This window comes from Crocodylus porosus, unplaced genomic scaffold (assembly GCF_001723895.1).
Source record: "Crocodylus porosus isolate Cpor-Errol unplaced genomic scaffold, CroPor_comp1, whole genome shotgun sequence".
NCBI classification, from domain to species: Eukaryota; Metazoa; Chordata; order Crocodylia; family Crocodylidae; genus Crocodylus; species Crocodylus porosus.
The window spans coordinates 8,841,990-8,867,873 of record NW_017728935.1 but is presented as its reverse complement, the minus strand read 5'-3'; the positions used below and the strand labels follow the sequence as shown (position 1 = coordinate 8,867,873).

Here is a 25,884-nt window from a genome sequence, read left to right as displayed (position 1 = left end):
ACCCGGAGCCCCTTGGATCTCTTCATGGGTAAGTCACGGCAAAAGTTAGCTGTTTCTCAGTCTGGGCTGTAGGACATGGGTATAACCAGCAGCACTGCAACCACCATTTGAATAAGTAGTTCGCCTGTGATACAATCTCCCGGTGGGAGAGACCCCCTCTGCTTTCCATCAGATTAGATCTCAAAAATAGTCTTTGAAGCATGTATTTCTTTGGCTTTTATTGAAGATAAATTACAAAGCACAGTAAAGCAAATGATAAACTGACAGTGTTTCACTGAGCATGGAGCATCCTGATGCTTCTAAATATTAGAACCGAGCTCCCCAAAATCACTGCATTTGCTTCTTGCCCGGCAACCTCGTTCCCACAGCGGGGTGCCCAGGAGCCGGTGAACAAAGGCAGAACAACTACTGAAGTGCAGAGAATAAAGAGTATCCTGGAAAACAGAACCCACCGTGGTTGTAACACGTCTGCTGCAGCGTTCGCCTGTTGCAACCTCTCTTTCATAAAGTTTAATGTAAAGCAAAACCCCAACCAGTGTCAGTCCCGTGTGAAGCTTCATGCATTTGAATGCAAATTACCAAATCCACCTTAAAATGGTGGGTAATTAAATTCTCTTCTCCACTCACTAAAGCAACAGTGAGCAAAACCCATTCAAAGACTGAACGATAGGACACAGTAGCCTGATTTTCACAGACGAGGAGCATCTGTAAAACCCATTGACTTCAAAGACGCGTATGGGGACTCGTCAGCGCTGAAAGTCATGTGATAAATAGTTACTAGCAGTCACGGGAAGTTCTATTAGAACTAAAATAGTTAATTCCAAATACCGTACTTTCTTAGCATAGTGAGCTAGGATTGAAGCGGAGGTCAGGAAGTTGGATTAATCACAACGTATTGCTTGTTGTATCATCCCTGGTGTTTCCTAGTGAATTAAAAGTTTTGAACACAAACCGTCCGCCTCCCATGTTCCTTTTCGTGTCAAGCCGACAGACCAAAAAGCCTTTTCAGGAAAGAGAGGCTTGGGTTGTAGCTGTGATTAATTTTCTATTTTAAGATGGGAAATTGTTTTGACGCTTGAAAATATTCAGTTCCCTATCCTAGATGCACAACAGAGGAACTGTGACAGGGTTTTGATTACGAATCATTAGGGGACAGCACTTGAGCACATGCTGAAGTGCTTTGCTGGATTTAGAGCTGGGGGTCTCCTGAACAGGAGTTCAGGAGGGGTAGGACTTGGGGATACCTACCCCTGACTTCAGAGGAGTTACACCAGGGACGAATTTGGTTCATTGCCTACCCCCTCAAAAATGCTTCCTGAAATTCTGCGTGTCTGGATATTTCCAAGCTGATGATACAAATTGCACAGTTATAAACAATGCAAAGATATCAAACAATAAATAACAGCTTAAATTACATTACATTTCCTCTTAAACCAATATAAGCAATTTGTAAACATAAACAGTGAGGTATTGGAGGTATTAAATATTACAATGAGGCTTGATTTAAATAGCAGTTTCCCTGTTGTGGAAGGTGTCAGACTTCGGCAGGTGTCACTTTCTGATCTTCATCATCAAGTATTCTTCAATGTAGTCAATGAAAATGTCAAATTCCCCCATCGCCTTATACATGCCCGCTTTATGTAGCTGTGGGACAAAGGCAGAGATGAGAAATGACATGAGCATCGCTGAATTTTCATGTACTTAACAAATTACAAGACGAGTTAAAGCAGAATAAGCCTATACGCATAATTTCCCGAGTGCACAGAAAGGTTAATAAGGATCTCGTTAACTTGCAATCAATGCGTCCCTTGCCTACAACTCTTTCCTTTGACTGCCTGTTCGTGGAAAGCGAGCGCACACCGGGGGGTGCAAAGCCCCTGGGGCCAATTTGTTATGGTTTTGAAAGAAGATTTGCATATTTTGATTGCACTACATTCACCCAGTTGCAGTATGAATCATAAGCCCTGTATTTGGACGATATGAACTCGGAGACCCCTGGCTGACTCTTTGGCTGTATAATATGCCCTAGAAAAGTATGTCTGGAGGTCAGGCTGAGTGTGTCCAGCACAATTCCCTGCGTCAGCCAGCTTGCACGCTTTCTGGCTAGTGACCAGTGCAGTTACCTACCTATCTTCTGCGGCCCCCGTCACCAGGACATCTGGGAACCTCTGTGTCTGTTCTTGCAACACCCCTCTGAGCAGGGAAGTGCTGTTCAACCCCATTTTCAAGATTGGGGAACCGAGGCCCAGAGATTGCCCAAGGTCATGCAGGAAACATATGGCAGAGTGGGCATGGGGCCCGCGTCTCAAGCCCCAGGTTAGTACTTGAATCAGTGGACTGACCTTCCTTTGTAGCAGCTATCTGTTCTACCATCGCCCTGTGCTCAAATGGACCATAATAGGCGGCCGGGAGCTCTCTTTCAGTCTGATTCAACCTCCCAATGTTTTGAGGCTGCTTCAGATACCATGTGAAAAATCTTAACCACCTGAGTCATAATACAGGAAGAGGTTCAAGAAGCCCTTTCTTTCTATGGCAATTCAGGATTTCCAGTACCAGTCGACACCAGAAGCCCAAAAGCAAACACCCCTGACACTGTCCAAGGCAGGAAAAGGTCCCGGGCACTGGTTGCTTAACTGGCAACCTCCTTTGATCTGAATCGGAGCTGAAATTGTGGACAGTTGCGTAGACGCGACGCTTTTGCTTGGCCAGGTTTGCACGCTGGAAGTCCCTTGCCAGCTGCAGCGCGTGACATAGTGGGATCGGGGATTGCTCCCAAAGGACTGAGGTGATGGGGAACTTACCGTTTTGTACGTGTCCTTGATCTGCTTTACGGTTTGGCTCCTCTTCTCACAAGGGAGGAATCTGTGCTGTAAGAGAAAGCAAGAAAGGTTTTCAGACTAAAGAGCCTGCTGCAGGGAACTGCACTGTAGTGCGCCACGAGCTGCGACTCTGGGTATTCAAGAGAGGCAGCTCCGCCCCAGCTGCTGTTGCACGACGAGATCTTTGGAAAGGTGGAAAAGCAAAAACTGTTGCTTATTCCACTTTATCTTCCCTTCCCCTGTGACAGCAGCCTCCTCACCCTCCTCTCCCCTTACCTGCTCCCCTCCCTTAATTCTTTGCTTTCTTCTTTTCTATCTTCTGTCTCCCTCTTCCTCCAAAATTCCCCTGTACAAACCCACCTCAGCCCTGTGTCTCATTCAGAGTGAGATGTCTGTGACCGAAATGAAACTGGTTTGCTGTTTAAAAATAAGGCGGGTGTCTCGCATAGCAGCCCCTGGCAGGTGTTTATATCCTTTCCCCTCCTCTGTTTGATGTTTGAGACTGTCGGCTCTTTGGAGCAGGAAGTATGGCCGCCTGCTTTGTACAGAGCCCTATGCAATGGTGGTTGGGCACTGGTTGACATCTCAGGGTGCAAATACTAATTGCACGTAGAAATGTTTCCCATAGGTCCTTGCCTCCTAGACTTCCAGGTTTGGGATGTGTGCCAGATAACAGCCCTCAGGAGCTGCTCTAAGGGGAGAATCTCTCTCCAGGCTGCAGAGTCTGAGGCTTGCTGTGTAGAGTTGCTTATTCACTGAGTCATTTTGCTGCCCGATGACACACTTAGGACACCGACAGCAGGCAGTTTCAGGAGCTGAAGCTGCCTTCTGCGTTAGTTGTGCCTTCTCAGCCTGTGAAAGCAGCTCCTTTTAGGTAAGGACTTCACTCGGACCCTTTTTTGAGCCGGTATTTATTCCAGGGCTGCTGACTGCCATTTAACCGTGAAGAATTGCTTCTAAAGCTTACTATTTAAATAATAGCATCTGAGATGCCAGAGGTTAGAAGAAGCCATTTGCTTCAGCTGATCTCGCATATCCCTCATCTAGCTAGTGATACCTGCCTCCGTCCCTCTGGTTGCGAGTGCAGTTTTGCCTCCCTTGCATCACACGAAGGGTTAGAGCAGTTTGCCTGCGTTTCTAACGCGCCTCTTGTAGTGTGAGCGGTCTTGTCCTGTGTTTGCCGATGCTGGAGGCAAAACACTTCAGCAGTGCAGGGGTAGGGTACCTCGGCAGCGTATCTAGGGCTCTTCCCTGCACCCCTCCCCTTCGCTGCTTCCTGAGTTTCCAAACCGCTGGGTTCCTAAACCTCTCTCTTCACTGCAGGGGCCTGTCTGCATCCCACATGGCTTTGGCAGCAAAGGGCCCCGTCCCTTCCCTATGGGCAAGTACAAGTTTCGTGCCGCAGGTGCTCCCGGCTATGCAGTAGCTTCCTGCAAAGGTGGGAACCCCGCACGGGGCATGATACTCACACAGCGCTTCAGCGTGTGCCTCAGGTCCAGCAGCTTGTTTCCAATAGTGTCCACATGCCGCTCGATGCTCCGGTCGCTGCCTTCGGCCTTTGGTAAGACTTCCTCCAGGTAGAACTGGATCATCTCTGAGACGGACTGGCAGCCCAGCTGGCCCTGGAGGAAGAGGCGTTAACTGCATTAATGGCGGGTCACTTTTTGGGAGAAGAAATCTTATAAATCATCACTGGAAAGAAGCCTCCTTCTGTTATGTTCGCTGCTCAGAAGACTCATTTTGCAGGTAGATAAAAGCTTATACAGCCCTTTCCCACCATCCTCCCCATGCAGTAATTCAGTGGCAGCAAACGGCGTTATCCTGCTTTACTGGTGCAGAGGTAAAGCAACATCATAGAAACCACAAGATCCTGGCTCCCCCTACTCTCTGCTCTGACCCCAGGACAGCTCTGCACAGGGAAACAGCAATGGGAGCGACTATCTTGGATGGATGCTGGGCAGACAAAGCAACGAGCCGGTCAAATACTCCTAGATCAAACTGACCCATTGCACCACTGCCCAACAAATGTGCCCTGAAATTTGCATCTGCTTCATGCTGTCCTTTTGTTATAATAAAATCTGAGCAGATAGGCAAAGGAGGACAGCAGACTTAACTGAGAATTCATCACAGTCCGCAACAAAAAATCTCACCTTGAAATCCTTTAGCAACTCCTCCTGTAGCAGCAGGATGTCAAGTTCATCATCCTTGTCTTGCTGTGAAAGAAGGCGGGAGAAAGGTCAGCTCCTATCCAGGTAGGCAGCCTTACAGTATCTTCATTTTTGCTTTAGAAAGGCACTGTACTTTCTCAGACTGACTGGTTTGCCTGACTCTGTATAATCTCATTAAGGCAAGTGCTGGAGATAAAGTATTTCCCCTGCAGGACTTGTGTACAGCCTACTGCTAACTTTCACATCCTCATAATCTCTAACCCGTGTACCCGGTGCTCCGGTGGAAGCAGACTGAAATTAAAAGTTGGGAAGAGAAATAGTTGTATCTTTGGGTGATTTTATTTCGCATGTGCTTAATTTCATTAGCCTACATTTCAGCCCTACTTAATTTCTTCTGACTTCAGACAGTGTGCACATGACAGTACTGCTTGCAAAGCACATCACACCTTGTGTTTCAAGTAGGTGGAAAATTGTGCCAACCACTTGAAGTGAATTGCTTACTCAATCTGTCTAGCTAATGTATTTATCAACATGGTGCATCACTGCTCCAGATAGAGGGGGGAGAGAGAGAGATAATAACAGGTCTTTAAAGGGGTCACCAGCTTCAGCATTTCTTTCAGAGACTTGTAGCAAACTTTAAATGAAAGCCTTAAGTCCCTTAAACCTACCATCCCTTGTAGCTCAGACAAGCAAAGTCATTATTCTGAATCTTAACTGAGACCCATGGCTTCTCATTTTAATTTGATGTTGTTAATATAGGTTGACGTTTGCTTTAAATCGAAATTTAGATGCATTCAAGCTACTGGAGCAGCACTGATTCAGTGCAGACCCTTCTCCGTGCCTATTTTGCTCAGCTCCACCAAGACTTGCTTCATTGCAACTCTCACCCTAAAGCTCCCTGTAGCAGTAGCACCAGCTTGGAAACCTTTCCACAGACAACATTTTTCAATTGGATGTGGAAATGGGTGCAAGAATATGCAGAGCTTCCCTGGGCAGAGAATGCCTGGTCCCAGCTTTGATGCCTTGGTGTATTCTCTCTCCCAAAAATTAATTGTGGAGTCAAGTCTTTTCATCCTCCTCCATCACTGACTACAGTTCAGTGGCACCCTCTTAGGCTAGAGTTGAATGTAACCCTTTCATTAGCAGTATTGTATAATCTGCAGCGGATTTTTTTCCCGTGTAATATTAGCACGTGTTGAAATTCATTGTGAAAGCTTTTGCTTTTGCTATCATTGCAACAAGAAAGAAAGTGCTGCAGTTTTTCTAGCTTCTTAGCAAGCGATGAAATTGCACTACTTATTTCAGTCATAGACAGAAGCACAGAACCCAGCATCTAAATCTTTTTTTGCCCAGAGGAAGCTGCCTTGTGCATCTCTTTTGCTCTAAGCCAAATCACTGAATGTGCAGAAGGAGCCGGTAGAAGGACAGAGAAGCTGGCAGGTGTCATACTCACAAAAAAGTTCTTGACTTGATTAAATTCTGTCCTCAGGGTGTTGAGCCTTCGCAGCAGGCTGTCCCCAACTTGTGTGCAGCTTTCTTCTGGCTGCAGGCAGCTGGCATGCTGCAGGCTAGCAAGCAGGACCAGGCTAATGAAGGCAGTGAGAAGTTTCATTTCTCAGCTGAGTTTCCTTCCTATTGGTCCAGTTATCAGCTGAATTTCACAAGAGGCAATACGCGAGATCTGAATGCCTTCACCTTGATGGAGCCCCCGTTTTATACTCTCAAAACATCCTCTCAATTTCCTTTCCCATTTCCTGAGGAGTAATATTTGGCTTTAAGTCATTCATTAAAAATGTCACTTGGGTTTCCCGTCAAGAGGTTTCCTGTGCTCTGACCCCCTCCCCCCCTCCCCCAGCCCATCAAATCTTTTTGTGCTTAGACATGGCATTTTTTTACATTAGCCACATTTAAATTTACAAGAAGTAAGCAAAGAGGAAAGCTTGAATGGTGATACGAGCTTTGAAAGGTGCTGAGTGGAGTTTGCTTCTGCATTCTCACGGGTCTTTCCTATTTTTAGGTGAAAAAGCCTTATTCTTAGGGGAAAAAGGGTTTCTATTTTTAAATCTCTGTAGCACACTTACTGGCCTAGAAGAAAATATAAAAGGAGGTAACACCATAAAAACTCCATACAAAAAGTGGCACAGGTAAATTAATCCCCCCTCCACACCCAATAACCAAGAAGTATGAGTTTGAGTAGTTGTCTCTTTTAGCTACAAAAAAAAGAAAAAGAAGGAGCTTTTTTCATCCACTAGGAAGTCCTATGAAAAAATAAAGGAAGGAATAAATAATGTCTTATCTAGGATTTATGAAAATTAGTATTGGGCAATTAAAAACCCCATGGCATCCCATGCCAAGAATAGGGATGTTGCTGCTCGTGTTCTGGTTACAATGCAGCTTGTGCAGCAATTTGAGCTTGGCGAAAACTCCCCTTTCTCCATTCAGACACAAGAACCACTTTGTCTACAGGACAGGCTGTTCTTTGCAGGTCCCCCACTTCACTTCTCTTCACCCGCTAGTCATGATGTGTCGTTGCTGTGCTCCGGCAAGTACCTGCAACGGTCCATCATGCGGGTGACTCCATAGCAGGGGCACTGGAAGCAACTCTCCTGTCTTGCTGCTGGCCTGTAAGCAATAGACAGCAGTAGTCTCCTCTTGGTCCAAAGAAGTTAGTGCCTGACACGCCCATAATCTGCACCGGGTTAATACACCTAGCAGTAATCCCAGTTTGAGCAAAGTTTAGGGTCTTGCAATCGCCTCCAGCAAGTGAAGGGTCTTGTCCCTAACTCTCAGGGAATATTCACATGGACAACACTTGAAAGTCTGTGTAGAAGATGATTTGATGAAGAGGCCTTGATGAAGAAGCTTTGTAAAGAGCTTCTGGGCTAAAGGGACCGTAGGAAGACCATCTCTTCTCATGAATTTCTCTTCAAAGGTTTTGCCCTCTTGCAGTAGAGATGCTCTCGTTCTTTAATTTCATATTAAGATATTTCATTTTCAACCACATAACACTTGGTTTCTTTATGGTTTCCAGCATAGAGGGAAAGCATGCTGCCCTCGTAACATCAGTGTTTTATCGACTGCCACTCAGATGGCGACTTAGGCATCGGCGCAGGAATCGGTCTGGACCTGGCCCTGTGGTGTGACCTGCCCTCGGCGTGGGAGGAGATCAGACTGATCTCTAGTGGGTGCCATGAGCTGGCCTGTTTCAGAGTTGCCTGCCACAGGTTTCCATTTCGTGGACGTCTGAAGCATCTGGATCTGCTCCGTGTCGCAGGAAGATGTGGAGCACGGGTCTGATGTGCTATGGCACTAGCTACGCTCATGGCGTTGCCGTTGAGAACGAGCTGCACACGCTGCCTGCAAGGCACGGGCGGCGGGAATTGTGCAGGTGTCTGATGAGACTGAAAGGAAAGCAGGTCGCTGGCAATATGGGACCTACCCTCAGTTGGACCCAAAGAAATGCATGCTGCACCCTATGAGCTTGATTTCCACGAGGATTAAGGAATACCCTCTCCCTGCTGAAACCGCACGATCATGGACAAGCTGGAAGGGACTTCAAGAGCTTGTCTAGTCCAGCCCCCTGCTCGAGGCAAGATCATCTCTGACCAAACCATCCCAGGCGCAAGCGGTTGCCTCTGCTTTTATGTTACTTGAATGTAATCGCTCGCAATCTGTGGGAAAGGCGTTTGCAGAAATCTGTCAGGTGCATTTAACAAATTCCATTTTGTTTCAGTCAGCAGTCCAGAAAAAAAAAGGCTGTCTTAATTAAGGGCTGTAGGGCTAAATGAATCCTCTAGTGCAGTAAGTGGAGCTATACCAGGGAGCCATTTAGTTGAGAGGCTGAATTTCAGGCTGCTTTGCAGTGTATCGGGGCTCTGCATTTGGAGTATCATCTCTCAGGGGAGTAACACTTCTGTTTGTGCTCATCTGAAGACCTAAATATAGGATTTGCCCATCCTGTGGAAAAGGCGCCCTAGCGCACATAGTTTTATTACATTAAGCTCTGGGTGATGCCATAGAGAGAGCCAGTTAAACTCGTGCACTCCAAAAGAAATGCAGGCTTTCAGTTTTATGAGATGCTGGGGAAGCTGGTTAGCAGTTTGGCTGCTGACATTTAATTTTGCTTGTAATCTGACAAAGCTCCAATTCTGGAAAGAGCATTTGATGGCCATTTTGCAATTTTTTTTTTTTTTTTTAGGAACCTATGCAAATTAGGTACAGCCGTGGGGGGCTCCTGGGAAGTACTGACTTGGGATCATGAATTTTGGGCATCCCACTAACTGCCAACTTAGGAGATATCACTGCGCCAGTGGCAGAGCAGCCTGTGCATCACTTGGGGTCCTTTTTATCAGAGGAAGTGTAAGTATTGCTTTCTCCGTTTCGCCAAGGCATGGTGAGAGCCGGTGACGTGCCGCAGGTCAAATGCAGCATCAGCGGCAACTCCAGAACTAGGTTTAAACCATCTTGAATAGTCCAGGAGCAGCTGAAAGCCCAGCGCTGGCATGATGGCTGGGCAGGGAGATGAACAAGATGACCTTTGAGGTCCCCTCCAACCCTGTGACACGAAGGCTGTGATCTTGCCTTGAGCTCTCGTGCATCCCTGGGCATCCACGCTGGTTCACGGGGAGGGAAGGCTTCTGTGCAGGTACAGAAGTCTGCTGACATAGACCTTGTTGTAGGGATGAATTTAACTCTGTTTCTTTCACTGCTTACCATGTTTTCCCAGAGACCAGGTCCACCAATACCACCGGGGCTCCAGAGACTTGCAGCAAGCAGCTTTGGTGCGGGGCAGGGGTGACAGAGGTCTCCTTTCATAGTTTCGTAGTCAGTCGGGTCGGAAGGGACCTGAGCAGATCATCGAGTCCGACCCTCCGCCATGGCAGGAAAGGGTACTGGGGTCAGATGACCCCGGCAAGGTGATTGTCCAGCCTTGTCTTAAAGCCCCCCACCCAGGGGAGGAGCCTGCACCACTTTGCTTGGAAGTTGGTCCCAGACCCTAGCCACCCTGACCGTGAAGTCGCGCCTCCTGATATCTAGTCTGCATCTCCCCTCTGCCAGCTTGTGACCGGTATTCCTGGTTTGTAACAGGCCACCAGGTCCCCCCTCGGCCTTCTCCTGTGGAGGCTGAACAGGTTCAGGTCCCGTCGCCTCTCCTCGTAGGGCCTGCCCTGCTGCCCCCGACCATGCGAGTGGCCTCCTCTGGCCCCTCTCCATGCTGTCCACATCCCTCCTGAAGTGCGGCGCCCAGAGCCGGACGCAGTCCTCCAGCTGCGGCCTGACCAGTGCCGCACCGAGGGGGAGGATCGCCTCCCTGGCCCTGCTCGAGATGCCTCTGTGGATGCAGGACAAGGTGCGGTCGGCCTTCCTGACCGCGACCCCACACTGCCGGCCCGTGTTCATCTCGGCATCAATGATGACTCTGAGATCCTTTTCCGCCTCTGCCCTGCCGAGAAGGGAGTCCCCCGGCCCGTAGGTATGGTGCTGGCTCTTCCTCGGACAAGTGCAAGGTGCTGCACCTGGGGTGTTGAATCCCATCCTGTTCTCATCCGCCCACCCCTGTAACCTGTCTAGTTCTGATTGCAGCCTGTTCCTCCCATCTAGCGTGCCCACTTCCCCCCACATGTTACTGTCATCCGCCCACATCTTTGACCTGGAACAGCTTCGCGGCCGAGGAGGAGCAGCAGTGCTGCAGTCCCCTCCGATGGATTTTGTTCTTGCTGAGCTGAGAGCTTATCACCGAGAGGTTTCTTATCAGGAAGCTGCATGTGTGGCTCTAATAAGCTGTATGTATCATGGGAGCCAATACTGTAGTGCAAGATTTTGGGGTTAACACGTGCAAGCGGGAGATGTGTGCATTCACATTTCTGACTCGACTTAGTCCTATCGGGTTTCCTGGAAGTATACTAAGCCTGTGCAGGCAGCTTGGCACTGGCTGTTGAACTTCGGTGTGGTTATATCAAAGTATGAGAATTATCACCACAGCCAAAGTACAAATAACCACTTCAATGCTGAAGAGTCTTCCTCTGACACTTCTTTACTTTTCCATTTTCCTCCCAGGACACACCTGGGTGTTTTTTAGTTATGTTATGATAACATTAAGGGCTTTTAATACCAAGTTAAGCATCAAGCATCCAAGAAAGAGAAAGTAGAAATCACTTTGGCATTTTCTTTTGAAAGGGCATGGGCTAGATTCAAACAGTTTGCCCTTCCCAGCCTTCCCATTGACTCTGCACGTGCCTGAGCAAATCACTTCTCCTCTTTGTGCCTCGACCATCCGTCTGCCTCCTTGGGTCTCCTCACCTAGTTTTACTGGCCAGCTTCCCTGTGTGCCTTGCTGCAAAGATACTGGATCTGATGATTATAACTTAAGGTTACTGTCTGAGCAACTGAAGGAAACACACCCTGAGGAAGGAAGAGGACTGCTTTGGTCCCAGGGCTTGTGCGACTGTGATCAAAGTAATGAAATGGAGAAAAGGATAATTGCATCCAGGTAACTCCCTGCTCCGGGGAAGGTCCGTCAGCCCATCTCGCCCACTTCTGTTTCTTGTGAGGTCGCTTTAAAAGGGGCATTTCTAGTGATGCTTCATCTGAGTCATCTCGTGATATGTCATCTACTTGATGCCCATTTTTCTTCCCAACCTCTGACGCAACAACGTGCTTCCTTCTCTCTCACCAGCAGACGTTATGAGGAACCTGACCAGGAGAGAGAAGAGAGCATTGTCTCAACAGCCTGCTCACATAGGCATGCTTTTAAAAGTGATTCACGTTACGCTTGGGTTACAGAAGTTGCTTAGTGTGACTTAGCTAACGTCAGCTCCCAACAGATGTAAGCTAACCGCTCCGGAGTGTGTCCGCACGGGATTTTGCTCTGCTTAGTTAATGCACTTAAATGCATGCTTCTAGGTTAAACCAGGTAGAGTTTCGGATGTAGGTAGCTTCTCAGAGTTTGCCCACGCAGTTATCTACCGCAATACCTCGCCAAGCACGTTGGTGAACATCTGTGTGCGCGGACGGTCTTCCACACCGTAAGGGTGCATGCAGCAACTCATATCAGAATACCAAGAGGTGCAAATTTGGTACTTCAGAGCAAGTGTGCACAGGAAGCAGCCGTAAAGAATGCATTTCCTGCCTAATGCTTCCTCCTCTTGCCTAGAGACCCTGTGTGCCCAGATCCCCCTTCCCTTGGACCATGACCCCAGGAGGAAGCAACTGCCTGATTCGGTGTCATGGCTTCATTGCACAAGGTGATGGAGAGACGGGCTTTTGAGCTGGTGTGAATCCCAATTTGGCACCACCAAAATCTTCATGACTTCTGACTTCAGGCAGGAGCAGGAGCTGGGTGGTGATCTCTAGCAGGGGCTTCTTGGGGTGAATAGGAAGGTCAACATTTTATCTGTGGCTGGTATAAACTTACATAATTCCACTGAAATCAGTGGAAAACGCTTGCCTAGGCACTTTTTGCCCCTCCTCCCTCTTCACACTTCTCTGAGCAATCTTCAGCTTTCCATAGCGTCAATTCAGGCTGACATCAGAGTCACACTTGGCCCTTCGCAGTCCCCCCTTCCCTGCCCAGCAATCTGTTTTGATTTTGTGTTGTGCGCGTGTATATTCCAGGATGACTGGGCCGTATCCATTCCATAAAGGAAACTGCAGTCCATGCGCTCATGAGATGTTATGTTTACCTGTGTTTCCTTTTCGCAGAGGCTGCATCAGAGATCTTGACGGTGCAGTTTCAGTCTGACTCGCTCTTGCTTACTGCTGTGGAAATGCATTCACCGTGCACTACTACAACATGGTTGCATGAATGAATGAAGTACCTTTTCCTAAAGAGTGTCCGAGGAGTGGGTGTATCTCTGCACCTTTAGGAAATAGCTTTTACGTTTTGCCGACAAGACAGTTTCAGGAAGGAAAGCATGTTACTGAAAGGTCACGCATGCCTTTCCCCCAGTCTTCTAAGAAATTCCTTGTTTGCAGGAAATATGCAACAACTCCATGACCCTGCCGCACAACTTGTAGGATCCTGTATTCAGGTGAATCCTTCACCTGTCCTTGATGGTTTCATCCTTTTAATGTAGCTTAGCTGTATTCAGGACCGGTGCACTGCACCTGCATTCGGTGCTAGCTGAAGTAAAACCCCCCGGTACACAGAAGGACAAATAACAGTGTCTCGAACAGTTTGTTCCAGCGAGTCTTCCACCTCTGGTAAGCATTGCACGGGTAATAACAAGGGACAGCTACTCATAAAACAATGATCATATTGTGCTCCTGCTGGCTACGATATACAGCCCTGTTGCAAAGGTGTCGTGTTCTCTTTAATCACAGAATCACTGAGCCGGGAGGGCCCCGGACAGATCATCGAGTCCGACCCCCGCCACGGGCAGGAAGGAGCACGGGGGGTGCAGGGGTCATAAGACCCCAGCCAGGTGCCTGCCCAGTCTCCTCTTGAAGATCTCCAGGGACGGTGAGAGCACCCCCTCTCTGGGGGCCTCTTCCCAGCTCTGGCCACCCTTACCGTGAAGTACTTCTTCCTAATATCCAACCTAAACCTCTCCTCCCGCAGCTTGTGGCCTGGTGACTCCCACAAAGGGGGGCCCTGGGGAACAGACTTCCCCCGAGTCCCTGCTGCTGGCCCCTGGTAAGGTTGTACATCCCCCCTCGGTCTCCTCTTGCGGAGACTGAAGAGAGTCGGGTCCCTCAGCCTCTCCTCACAGGGCTGGCCACGGAGGCCCCCGACCATACGAGCGGCCTCCTCTGGACCCTCTCCAGGTTCCCCGCGTCCGTCCCGAAGTGCGGCGCCCAGACCTGGACACGGGACTCCAGCCGTGGCCTGACCAGCGCCGCATGGAGGGGGAGCGAGACCTCTCTGGGCCGGTTAGTGCTGCCCCTGCTGATGCAGGACAGGGCGCGGTCGGCGCTGCCGATGGCTCCGTCGCGTTGGCGACTCGTATTCATCCTGGAGTCGATCCTGACTCCAAGATCCCTCTCTGCCGCTGTGCCGCCGAGGGGGGCAGCCCCTAACCTATAGCCATAACGCTGGTTCCCTCTTCCCGGGTGCAGCACCCCGCACTTGTCCTTGCTGAACCGCGTCCTCTTCGGATCCGCCCGCTTCTCCAACCTGTCCAGGTCTGCCTGGACGCGGTCCCTGCCTGCCAGCGTGTTCACTTTACCCCACAGCTCGGTGTCATCAGCGCACTTGAGCAGGCTGCTCTCCGCGCTCTCCTCCAGGTCGCTAACGAAGATGTTGAACAGCACCGGCCCAAGGACCGAGCCCTGGGGGCCCCCGCTGCCCACACCCCCCAGGTCGACATCGACCTCTGGGTGCGCCCCTGGAGCCGGTTTGGCACCCGTGTGACCGTGCATTCGTCCATGCCGCAGCCCCTCAGCTTGCCCACCAGCATTAGCGGGGACACGGTGTCGAAGCCTTCTGGGAGTCCGAGAGACGACATTGACTTCCTCCCTCCCATCTAGGGTCTTTGTTCCCTGGTCACAGAAAGAGACCAGGTTGGTCGGGCAGGATCGGCCTGGCACGAACCCGTGCTGGTTACCCCTCAACACCACTTCCCCTGCAGGCTCTCACAAATGTGGCCCTGGATAATTTTTCAAAGACCTTCCCCAGGATAGAAGTGAGGCTGACTGGCGTGTAGTTGCCAGGCTCTTCCTTCCTGCCCTTCTTGAAAATAGGGACCACACTGGCCCTTTTCCAGCCCTCAGGGGCTTGGCCCGAGCACCAGGAGTCCTCGAACAGCCGCGCCAATGGCTCCGCAATGACACCAGCCAATTCCCTCGGCACCCGGGGATGAAGGTCATCCGGGCCCACCGACTTGGACACATCTAAGCCCTCCAGGTAATCCTTAACTAGGTCTGAACTAACAGTCGGGGGACTCGCATCCTTCCCGGGCCTCCCTACGCTGTCACCCGAGAGCGCCCGCTGTCAGCGGACAGGGACACGGAGGCAAAGACCTTGTTGCAGAGTTCGGCCTTCTCTCGCGCGTCCGTCACCTGCTGCCCTGCCCTGCCCCGTAGGGGTCCAGTGTTACCCCGAGACTTCTTCTTGCTACCTGTATACTTGAAAAACGACTTTTTGTTATCCTTAATCCCAGAAACTAATCTAAGCTCCAGTGCTGCTTTAGCCTTCCTCACCAAATCCCTACAAGCTCGGGTCAGGGAGGTGTGCTCCTCCTTGGTCCCTGCCCCCTGCTTCCACCGCCAGCACGCTTTTTTCCTTGCCCTCAGGCCAGCTTGGATATCCGTGCTCAGCCGTGAAGGTTTCTTGGACCCTTTTTCTGCCTTCCTGTGCAGAGGAATTGCATCCTGCTGCGCCCCAAGGATAGCCTCCTTGAGGAAGGACCACCTTTCCTGGACCCCCGGGCTCCGAGTGCCTCCCTGACAACTGCCCTGAGCTCGTCAGAGTTGGCTTTCCTAAAATCAAGCATTTGCGCTGCGCTAGTTACCCTCCCCACCTTCCTCTGAATAGCAAACGGGATTATTTTGTGACCACTGTCCCCAACCTCCCTTGTACTAGCACCTCCCCCACCAGGTCGTCCCCAGAGGCTAACACCAGATCCAGCATGGTGTTTTCCCGAGCGGGGACGAGCACCTCCTGCCCGAGGTGCAGGTCCTGGACGCTCTTCAGTGGGTGGCTAGATCTGGCCGACTGCTGCTCCCAGTTGATGTCAGGGAAATGCGTATCCCCCACGACCACAACATCCTTTGCACGCACGGCCTCCCTCAGCTGCCTGGAGAGACAACTGGCCCCTTGGTGTATACCTGAGCTCTTACCTGGGCAGGTCCTACACCCGGCTGAGTTGTCTCTTGCTCCTGTGGATCCCCGTCCCCCGACGAACTTAGTTTAAAGCCTGCCGGAGGAGGTCAACTAGCCTGTAAGAAAACAAACTCTTACCTTTTGGGGGAGAGATGGAGACCATCCCGCTCCAGGACGCCCTCTGCTCTGACGTGCGGGTCGTGGTCCAGGAAGCCAAATCCGGCGTGACGACACCAACCCCGGAGGCGCCGGCTCACCTCCAGATGCAGGCGCTCTGCTACTGACGGTCTCCACTGACCGGGAGGGGGGACAAAAAGACCACCTGGGCCCCCGACTCTCTAAGCTTGGCCCCCAGAGCCCTGTCATCCATGATCTGGTCCAGAGTCCTCTGGGCCGCATCATTGGTTCCCACGTGGATGAGGACTTTAGGTCATGTTCTTATTCCTGCAATACAACAGCGCCGCAGAACGTTTCATTCCCAAACTGGTTTACAACGGTGGGCAAGCATCATCCCCATTTTACAGGAGGGGAACTGAATGGCAGTTGGATTAAGTGTCTCGAGCAAAGTCAAGAACCGTGGTGTCTTGTCAGCCTGCCCCCAGCTGTACTACAAAGCACATCTCCCAAGAAGTTATTGCTTTTGGAAATGACACCTTCATGATTCAGGGCTTGATTTTTTCTTTTTTTTCTTTTTTCCAACCACATTTCGGTGGTTTTCTGCTCCGCTGGCCAGTGCTGCAGGTCTTCAGGCCCAAGGGTGACTAACTTGGAGCTGCAGAGACCTGAAACCAAGCTGTGCTGTGCTGTGAGAAGCACTGCCATTCATTCTGATCCCTCCTCTTGTCATTGCTTGAATGTTGGCGCGGCAAGTGGAGCCACAAGTCATGTAACAGCTACAGGCTTTAGAGTAAACGATACCCACAAGAGAAACTCTAGACTTCAAGGAAGAGTTTGATGCAGAGACAGAAATGAAACGGAGGGGGAAGGTCCTCTTCAAGGCAAAATGGCAGGGGAGGGGGATGGATAATGGAGAGTAAGGCGCAGTAGTGAACGGCTGGCAGAGGCAGTGTTATCATGGCATTCAGTGTTTCTTCTTAGAAGTGCAAGTGCGACTCCCCCCACTGTCGGACTATATGCTCCTCCTTATTTTGGCAAGCTCCAGTGCTCATGCACGTGCTTTTGTATTTGGCTTCTCCCTTACACTGGTCACGTGTTGCTGGGAGGTACCTCTTTGAAGGGGACTAACGCAGTCAACTCTTGGGGGAAATGTCTCCAGCTCCTACTCTTGTGGGGGTATGGGGAGATTTCAGTGGGAATCAAGCCTATAGATACTTTTGAAAAGCCTAGTTAGCACCTGTCTGCACCTATAGGTACTTAAATGCTTTTTGGAATTGGGCCCTTTGGTACTTGGGAGCTCCCCATTGACTTCAAAGGCCGGTGGGAGCTGAGCTCCCAGTTCCCTTCTGAACCTTTGGACATAACTGACTACAGTATTTTCGGACAGAAATTGCTGATCTGTGTTAAGATTCTCTTATTTCTCTGATAATTTGCAACCAACAAAGGGAACGGGTAATGGCTGGATACGGTCTGCATGTTGTACACACAAGGGAAACTCTGTCCTCCTTATCGCATCTGACCTGTGTATTAATTAGTCATCTCATCTGCAGCATGTCTAGCAGATGCTGTTTACAGTCCCCTAGGTTTCCAGTCTATCCTGTCAATGTCTTTCCTTCTTTCTCCAAAATCCCCATTCCATATCACTGCATTTGTGCAAAGTGCTTTCGCTCATGCGATCGTCCGGGGTGCCCCGAATGACTAATAGTTCCTGACGGGCTGACCATAACGTGGATTACTTTGTACGTTATTGCTAGCATGGTATGACACAGGATTTTCACTTCTGGAAACCTGGTTTTTAGCAAGCTGGCTGTGTACTCAGCAGCAAGACGCGTGTTGTTTGGCCTTAACAGGTGAATTGCATGCGACTCTTCAGAAACGTGCCTGTTGTTTTTGATTTATTCCTTCTGTAAGGCTAAGGATTGAGGCATAGCATTGGAGATTTTAAAGGGAGAAGGAGCCATTCTGACCCCTTCATTTGACCTTCTGCACGACATGCCCCATACATGCTGACAGTGACTTTCTTCATGCAGTCCATGATTTCAGCCTGAGGGACAGCTTTTCTTTTAGACAGGCCCAGGTGACGGTGACTGGCACATCCCGTGTGGAGTTGTTCCAGTGTCTAGTGACTTACTCTGTGGAAAATTGAGTCTCTTTCGTGTACTTTTTTCTCTACTGGTTTTCTAATCATTGGATGTTGTTTGTGCCTTTGTCTGCTGCCTTAACCTGTCACAAAGCTTTTTTCACATCTATAGACTTCTGGACTGTGATCAAATCATCACTTAACTGTTGGGTAAACCAAACAGGTTGCTGAAGTCTTGAGGTGCATGACCATATAGGATATATTTTCCTAGCCTTAGATGACTTCAGTAGCAATTTTCTGACCCCTTTCCAACTTCCCAATATTGTTTTTGAAGCACAGACCCTAGATACATTTAATAGGTGGGTCCTCTCATAATTGATGACCTGCTTCATTCTAGTTTTGGTATTGCTGGATGCAATTCTAAGTGCCTTGTCTGTTGTCTCTATTATCATTTCACATTTGCATGGTACATGATATGACCATTACCTGGAGATGCACTGTTTACACACACACACACACACACACACACACACACACACACACACACAACCAGGTGTCATGGTTTGAAGGATCAGTTCATGCCCAGAAAGAGTCAGGAAGGATTACCCCCACATATGCATCGCACAGTTGTCTGGGTGATAAATATATCGGTCTTTCCATTGACTTCAGCATGTTTTGCATCAGTCTTATTTCTTTTATCTCTGGCACTCTTACCGTTAATTCATACCTAATGGTTTAAATGCACCTGATGATTTGTATGCGTATGGGAAATAAGGTGGTAGCAAAAGTTTTCTTAAAAGCTTAAATGGTTTGTGGTTGCTAAGGCAAAAAATACCCTTTAAAATGCTGATAAGGATCAACCTTTCTTTAACACAATTGCTCAAGCCATTTTCTGTTGATTGCAGAAGCAAAAATAATTCTGCTAAGAAAAAGGCAAACTGATGCAGTAAATTCTTGCTCTAACAAGCTCTGTGTTCTTCTAGTTCAACGGCCAGTGGGCTGTGAGGGTAAGAAGCCCTGTGCCAGCCTTTGAATAAGGAACAACAATGCCATCTTTCAAAAATCCCACATGCATGATCTGATAAAACACATTCTATGTTTTGGCTGGCATACTTTCACAATGCACAAGCCCACTGTTGAGCCTCTAATTGCATGCTAGCCTGATGGGCCGATTCTGATCTCATCTGCATTAAGGTAAACCTGGAATAAGTCCATAGGAGTCCACTGAATTGCGGTGGAATTGATATTGGATTTACACCCATGCACTGAGATCAGACTTCATAGTAATGATGTTTTGTGGTCCTAATATAGCTAATTGCAGGGCAACACCTGTAGAAACCAAGGGCATAGCTCACACTATAAGTATGTAGGCAAGCAGTGGCCTTGGGGAAGGGGTTCGGCATCACGGTGGATAACCAACTGAACGTGAGCTCATAGTGTGATGCCATTACGAAGAGGGCAAATGGGCTCCTCAGATGTATGAGCAGGAGCGTTTTAGGTAGACGGGAGGATTGTAGCAATGGGCTCCGTAGTGCCGTAGCCAGAAGTCTGTGTCCAGTTAAATGTTATTTAAAAAAAGGAATCGAGGAAGCTGAAAGAATGATCCGAGGTCTGGAGACCTCTGGAGAATCCCCGGCTGTTTAGCTAATTGAACAGAAGATTAAGATGGGCTTTGCCCACCACCTGTTAAGTACCAGGAGGAAGACAGGAACGCCGAGAGTGTCCATCTTTTCAATCTGAAAGTAAAAAGTATTTAAATCAAGAATGGGTATCTGTTTAGAAGAGCTAAGCTAAGTTTCTCAGTCAAAAGCACGGGGTTCAATGCTGGAGCCACTTCATGGGATTTCCCCACCTATATAGTGTAAGGTATCAGTCTAGATGATCAGTATGGCCTCAGTCTAGTAACGTGTAGCACCATGCATCTGAGAGTTGCAACGCACCACAGCAGTGCTCATTGGCCTCAAGACATTTCTCTGGTGCTGGTGAGCAACAGTCTCACTTTGTGGCTTATTCTGCCACAGATTCAAACAGTTGTACATCCAAGCACAGGGTAAAAAACTGTGGAGATCTGAGGACCTGATTTAGCAGCAATGAGAGTTACCTCTACTACTTCTCCATTCCCTGGCTGGTCAAGATAAAGCAGCCTACTACTGCTGTTGCCTACTCCATGAGCTCAAGTGATAGAGGACTGTGCTACGATCTGAAGGTCCTAAGCCTGCTGATGAACCAGGTGAAGATCCATCCAATTCCCCTTGATAGAATTCATATCTGTATTTTCCTTTAAAAAATAGGAATTTACATTTAAAGATGATTTGAAGTGGTAAGATCACAGTCAGAACATGCAAAAGGTAGGAAATGCCAAAATAAAGGTTCTCTATACAGTCTGAATTCAGCCCCTTGGGGCACATGCATTATGTGATGCTATCTTTAATTAAATGATGCTGAGCTGGCTTTTCACTGGAGCCAGTCCACAGGATGGGCCGTCCTCTGGGAATGACCGGGGCTGGTACAGCAGATGAAACGTTTCTTGCTGTATTTGTAAAGAGCGTAGTGAACGAGCCAGTGGATGGCTGGAAGAGAAAGCATGGTCTCATTGTAGGGTAGTTAAAAGCCAGTATTCAGAATGGGTTTCTATCCCAAGCCACGCCTGACAAGTTCTTTAAACCAAACTTTTCCCAGGTGGACACCAACCCACCTGGGAAGTGCTGAATGATCATGTCTATACCTGATGGTATGCGTTTTGATCATATAAAGTTCCAAAAACATTTCCCATACACTCAAAAGAAAAGAAAAGGGAAAAAAAGAAAAAGAGTCCTCTCAGTGTCAAACAGGCCATCCCAAAGGAGCGAATGTTTTCAGCAGCTTTCATCCTTATCTCTGTGCCTCTGTTCCCCATCTGTATAAGGCGGGTAATTCCATCTCTTCGCAGGGAGGAGTGTTATGAAGGTTAATTCATTAATGCATCAGGAATATGCAAACACTGATGACAAGATCAGGAACTGATGATAAACTTTGGTGAAGGATTTGGATGGTGTGCTGGAAGTCAGTTGGAAGCTACAAACTGGTCAATGAGTACAAAAGAAGAATTCATCACGCACTCCCTTTTGTTGCGCCCCGAATGTGACAGTAGTGTCATGGAAAAAATCAGTTGTCATCATGTTACTAAGGTCTGTACCTTAATATGAGCTAAATAGCCAATGAACTGCTAAGCAGCCTTAGTTGTGGCGTTTCCTGCCGGGTGAGCTCTTGATTGTAATCTTTTCATTCCTTTCCTTTTAGTTCTTCTGTGCAGTAGCAGACGGAGGTCCTGAGGTATCAAATTTTAAAGCCAATATTTGCAGAAAACGTCTAAGACGGGGTGCCTTGCTGACTCGGTCACTAACTTGAAATACATGGGTCTGGTTCCCAGAGGCACTGAGCACATAGGATAGGAAACTGGAAAGGCTCGGGACCTTGGAAAACCAAGCACCTCAGATGTATCCAAGCCCCCCCCGCCATGTCCCCAATTAACAGAAACTGGTGACAACTTTGTCCTCAAATAACTTGACCGTAGCAGCACAAACAAGAAGTGAATATTAGAGGTTTGGATCTGACATCAATTCCTGATTGATTGAATTAGACCAACTTTTAAAGTCCTCAGCACTCTCAGCTGGAGCTGGATTTTCCCAAAAGCTGCATTTTCAGCCAGGCACCTCCTATGAGGGGCAGATTTTCCAAGCGCTTTTGCTGCCTGGCTTACGGGCATCTCAAAAAGAGAGCTGCTTCTAGGCTTAGATTTTGGCTGGTATCATTAAAGTTTGGACATGTTCCTAGAAATAGCTTTTGTAATGAATTACCACAGCTCTTGCCACTCTCACCTGTGTGAGGATGATTGATTTTTTTTTTTTTTTTTTTTTGCCAGCTTTAATCTTTCAGCTCTTTTATCCTTGTTCCTTCTGTGCATGGATATGGCAGCTCGTCCTGTGGGTTGGCGAGTGTTTGAGAAATCCTGGGCTTTCTTTCTCCCTCTTAGAACACGCAAGGGCATGTGGGGATTCACGAGCAGCACAAAGGACAGCACACGTGACGGTGGGTCATCACAAGACCTTGCAGGGTAACCCGGGAGGCTGTGTAGCAGTAATGTTTTGTAAGAAGGGGATTTCCCCCCTCCCCTCCTCTATGGCTTATTAAAAAAACCTGAGTGTACACCACCATGGTTACCAGTAGGGGCTGTCCCCCTTCAGTTCCCTAGCAAAGAGTGCTGTAAAGACCAAACCGCCCCTCTGAGTAGTTATTACTCATTCAGATAAAATATATATGGATCAGCAGGCAACCATGTATTCAAATCTGACATTTGAATGAACAGTCATAATGGCCTGCACATGTTGCAGCAAGGGAAGTTTAGGTTACATGTAAGGAAAAACTCTCTCATCAGGAGGGTAGTAAAACACTGGGACAGGTTACCCAGAGAGGTGGCGCGGTCTCCATCCTTGGAGGTCTTGAAGACCTGGCTCGACAAAGCCCTGGCTGGGATGATGTAGCTGGGGCTGGTCCTGCTTGGAGCCGGGGGTTGGACTAGATGTGACCTCCCGAGCTCCCTTCCCACCCTCAGTTTCTATCATTCTGTGTTACTTCTGTACAGCAAAAACCGCGTGTCTGCAAAACAGAGTCAAGACTCTAACCAGCATTTGTGTTCAGAAAAAAGAAGGAAACCATACGACAAAAGCCCATTTCGGTGCTTTTCAATCAGAAGCCCCTTTAGCTTCGGAGGGGCCTTGGATTAAAAACTGCCTGGGTTTTGAATTTGGGTGGTAACTCTCAGCCTGAAGCCATATTTTCATTTTAGATTACGTATGGGGCTGGAGCAATGTATTGATTTGGTTCTTGACGTGAAGATAGATGGAAATTCTTAATAACAAACACGGTGACGTCTTTTCCAAGAATAATAATCTCTTTGAGCCTCAATTTTTCACATATTTGCCCACTTACCCATTTTAGGGTGTACAGGGAGATCTTTAGATGAAAGGCAGTGGAATTCATAGATTGGACGGGACCTGGTAGATCATCGGGTCCAGTCCCCCTGCACTCGGCAGGAAAAGACAACTGGGGGTCAGGTGACCCCAGCGAGGTCTAGTCTCCTCCTGAAGATTTCCAGGGTCGGTGACTGCACCATGTCTGCAGGGAGTTTATTCCACAGTCTGGACACCCGGGCTGTGAAGGAGTTTTTCCTGGAATCGGGCCTCAAGCGGCTTTCCAGGAGTTTGTATCCATTGCTCCTGGTCTTCCCCGGGGAGTTCTCGATGTACCCCCGACATAGCGGTAAGCCGCTGCCAAGTCCCCTCGCAGCCTTCTCTTCTGTAGGCTGAAAAGGCCCAAGTCCCTCAGTCTCTCTTCGTATGGCGTGCCTTGCAAGTCCCTGATCGTATGGGTGGCTCTTCTCTGGAGCCTCTCCAGTTTTTCCACGTCTTTATTGAAGCGCGGCCCCCGGAACTGGATGCAGTGCTCCAGCTGCGGTCTCACCAGTGCGGAGTACAGTGGGAGTATCACTGCCTTAGTTTTGCATGAGATGCAGTGGTTAATGCACACCAGCGTGTCGTTTTCTCTGCTGGCCACAGCATTGCGCTGCCGGCTCACGTTCACGCGATGCGATGGTCAATCACTACCCTGGATCCCTTTCAGCCATGGTGCAAGTCAAATCGTCACCACCGAGCCTGTAGGTATGTTGGGGATTATTTGGCCCCAGATGGAGCACCTTGTACTTGGAAGTGTTGAACTTCTCCTGGTTCTGGTCTGTTCGGCTGTCCAGCCTGTCCAGGTCTGCCTGTATCTACGACCTATCTTCTGGCATGGCCGCGCTCCCCCATAATGTGGTACCGTCCGCAAACTTGGCGAACTTGAGTTTTTTCACCCCCACATCCAAATCGGTGATAAAAAGGTTGAAAAGCACCGGTCCAAGCATGGACCCCTGAGGGACGCCACTGGCCACTTCTCACCAGAAGCAGTCTCTGGGGCCTACAGTGCAGCCGGTTTTTCACCCACTGAACTGTTGAGCAGTTAAGCCTGCAGTCTTCCAATTTTTCCAGAAGGATATCATGGGGTACTAGATCAAAAGCCTTTTGGAAGTCTAGGTATATAATGTCGACCTTCTCTCCTGTGTCCAGGTGGCAAGAGACCTGTTCGTGGAAGGGGATGCGAGTGGTACGACGAGACCTACCACGACAAGGCCGTGCTGGCTGTCGTTCAGCATCTTACCCTCAAGGAGTGTCTCGCACATGGATTCTTGAATGAGTTTTCCCAGGATTTTCCCTGGGATGGAGGTTAGGCTGATTGGCCTATAGTTGCCTGGGTCCTCTCTCTTCCCCTTCTTGAAGTTGGGCACAATGCTGGCCCTCTTCCAAGCCTCAAGGATCTCCCCTGTGCCACAGTTTCTGACAGAGTTTTGCCAGGGGTCCTGCGATGACCTCTGCCAGCTCCGTCAGCCCTCTCGGGTGAAGTCCGTCTGGTCCTGCTGACTTAGAAATGTCTAACTTTTCTAGTCGGTTTTGCAGAAGCTCAGCATCTGCAGTGGGAAGGCTATCATTCCCACCATGCCCCCTGTGGTCCTCATCTCGCGTGTCTTTCCCCTTGGTCTGGTGAAAGACTGAAGCAAAGTGGGCATTCAGGAGTTCATTTTTCCCTGAGTGTCCATCACCAGCTGTCCCGAGGTGTCAAGCAGGGGCCCTGCGCGTCCATTTGTTTTTCTTCTGCTCCCTACATACCTAAAGAAGGACTTCTTATTGTCCTCGGCTCCCTTGGCTATCAAATCCAGTTGCCGCCTTAGCTTTCCTAACTCCCCTACAAGTGCGGACCACTGATGTATAGTCCTCCTTGAGGACTATCCCTAGCTTACACTGTGTGTATGCCTCTCTTTTTCAAGAGGACTGCAATGTCCTTATTGAGCCAGGAGAACTTGCCAGCCCTTCTGCTACCTTTCCTCTTCACGGGGACGGTTTTCTTTTGTGCACCGAGGACCACGTCCCTGAGGAACGACCACTCTTTTTGCATCCCATCCGCCTTCCGTCCTCACTCCCACATTGCCTCCCCGACTAATGCCCTGAGCCTCTTGAAGTCAGCGTTTTTGAAGTCCAGGACTTCCATCCTGCTAGTTGATTTGCCATCCTTGCATGAGATGGTGATCCTGATGAGCTCATGGTTGCTGTTGCTCAGGCTACCCTCAACGTTCAAGCCATGCACCAGCTCATCTCCTTTGGCCAAGACCAAGTCTAGAAGAGTGGTACCGCTGGTCGGCCTTTGCGCTGCCTGGCTCAGAAAAGGCCCCTCAATTACAGCAAAGAAGCTACACGACTGATCCCACCTAGCCAAGTGTTCCCCCCAGTCCATGTCCAGGTACTTGAAGTCGCCCATGATGACCGAGTCCCTTGCATACGGGGCCGCTGTCGCTTCTCGAGAGCGCTCCAGATCCAGCTCCTCCCCTTGGTTCGGTGGCCTGTAGTAAACGCCAGCAGTTAGGTCTCTCTCAACTCGCCCCTCCTCGAAGCTTGACCCAGAGGGTTTCAAGCTGCTCTTCTCTGGAGCCCATGTCAGCCTCCAGCGAGGTGTATTGTTCCCTCACGTAGGGAGATAACCCTCTGCCTTTTCTCCCTGCTCGGTCCCTTTTGTGCAGGGTGTAGCCCTCTACGGCTCTGCTCCAGTCCTGTGAGCTTGTCCCCCATGCTCCTGGCATTGGTGTACGAGGCCCCCAGCTGACACCCTCGACTTCCTGAGATGCTGTGGGAGAACCGCTCCACGAGCGTTTTCAAAACCAGGTATCTCGGTGTCCTCCACGTGTGCCAGTCCCCAGGCATGCTCCACTGGGAGTTTCGCCGTCCCACAGCAAAGTCAGTTTAAAACCCTGTGTAGTAGGTCGGTCATCCTGATCTACTAGAGCAGTGGTCTCCAAACTTTTTTGATCGCGCACCC

At 49.2% G+C, this 25,884-nt stretch overlaps 1 protein-coding gene across 1 annotated transcript; it reads right to left on the bottom strand.

Moving 5' to 3' along the window:
• Positions 1-109: 109 nt before the first annotated feature.
• Positions 110-6,651, bottom strand: IL10 (interleukin 10). Its single transcript, XM_019546517.1, has 5 exons — positions 6,441-6,651; positions 4,970-5,032; positions 4,289-4,441; positions 2,802-2,867; positions 110-1,644 (listed from the first exon to the last, which is right to left on the bottom strand). Exons 1-5 carry the CDS (start codon positions 6,597-6,599, stop codon positions 1,552-1,554), a joined length of 534 nt encoding a protein of 177 aa, XP_019402062.1. The 5' UTR covers positions 6,600-6,651; the 3' UTR covers positions 110-1,551.
• Between the last annotated feature and the right edge of the window lie 19,233 nt (positions 6,652-25,884).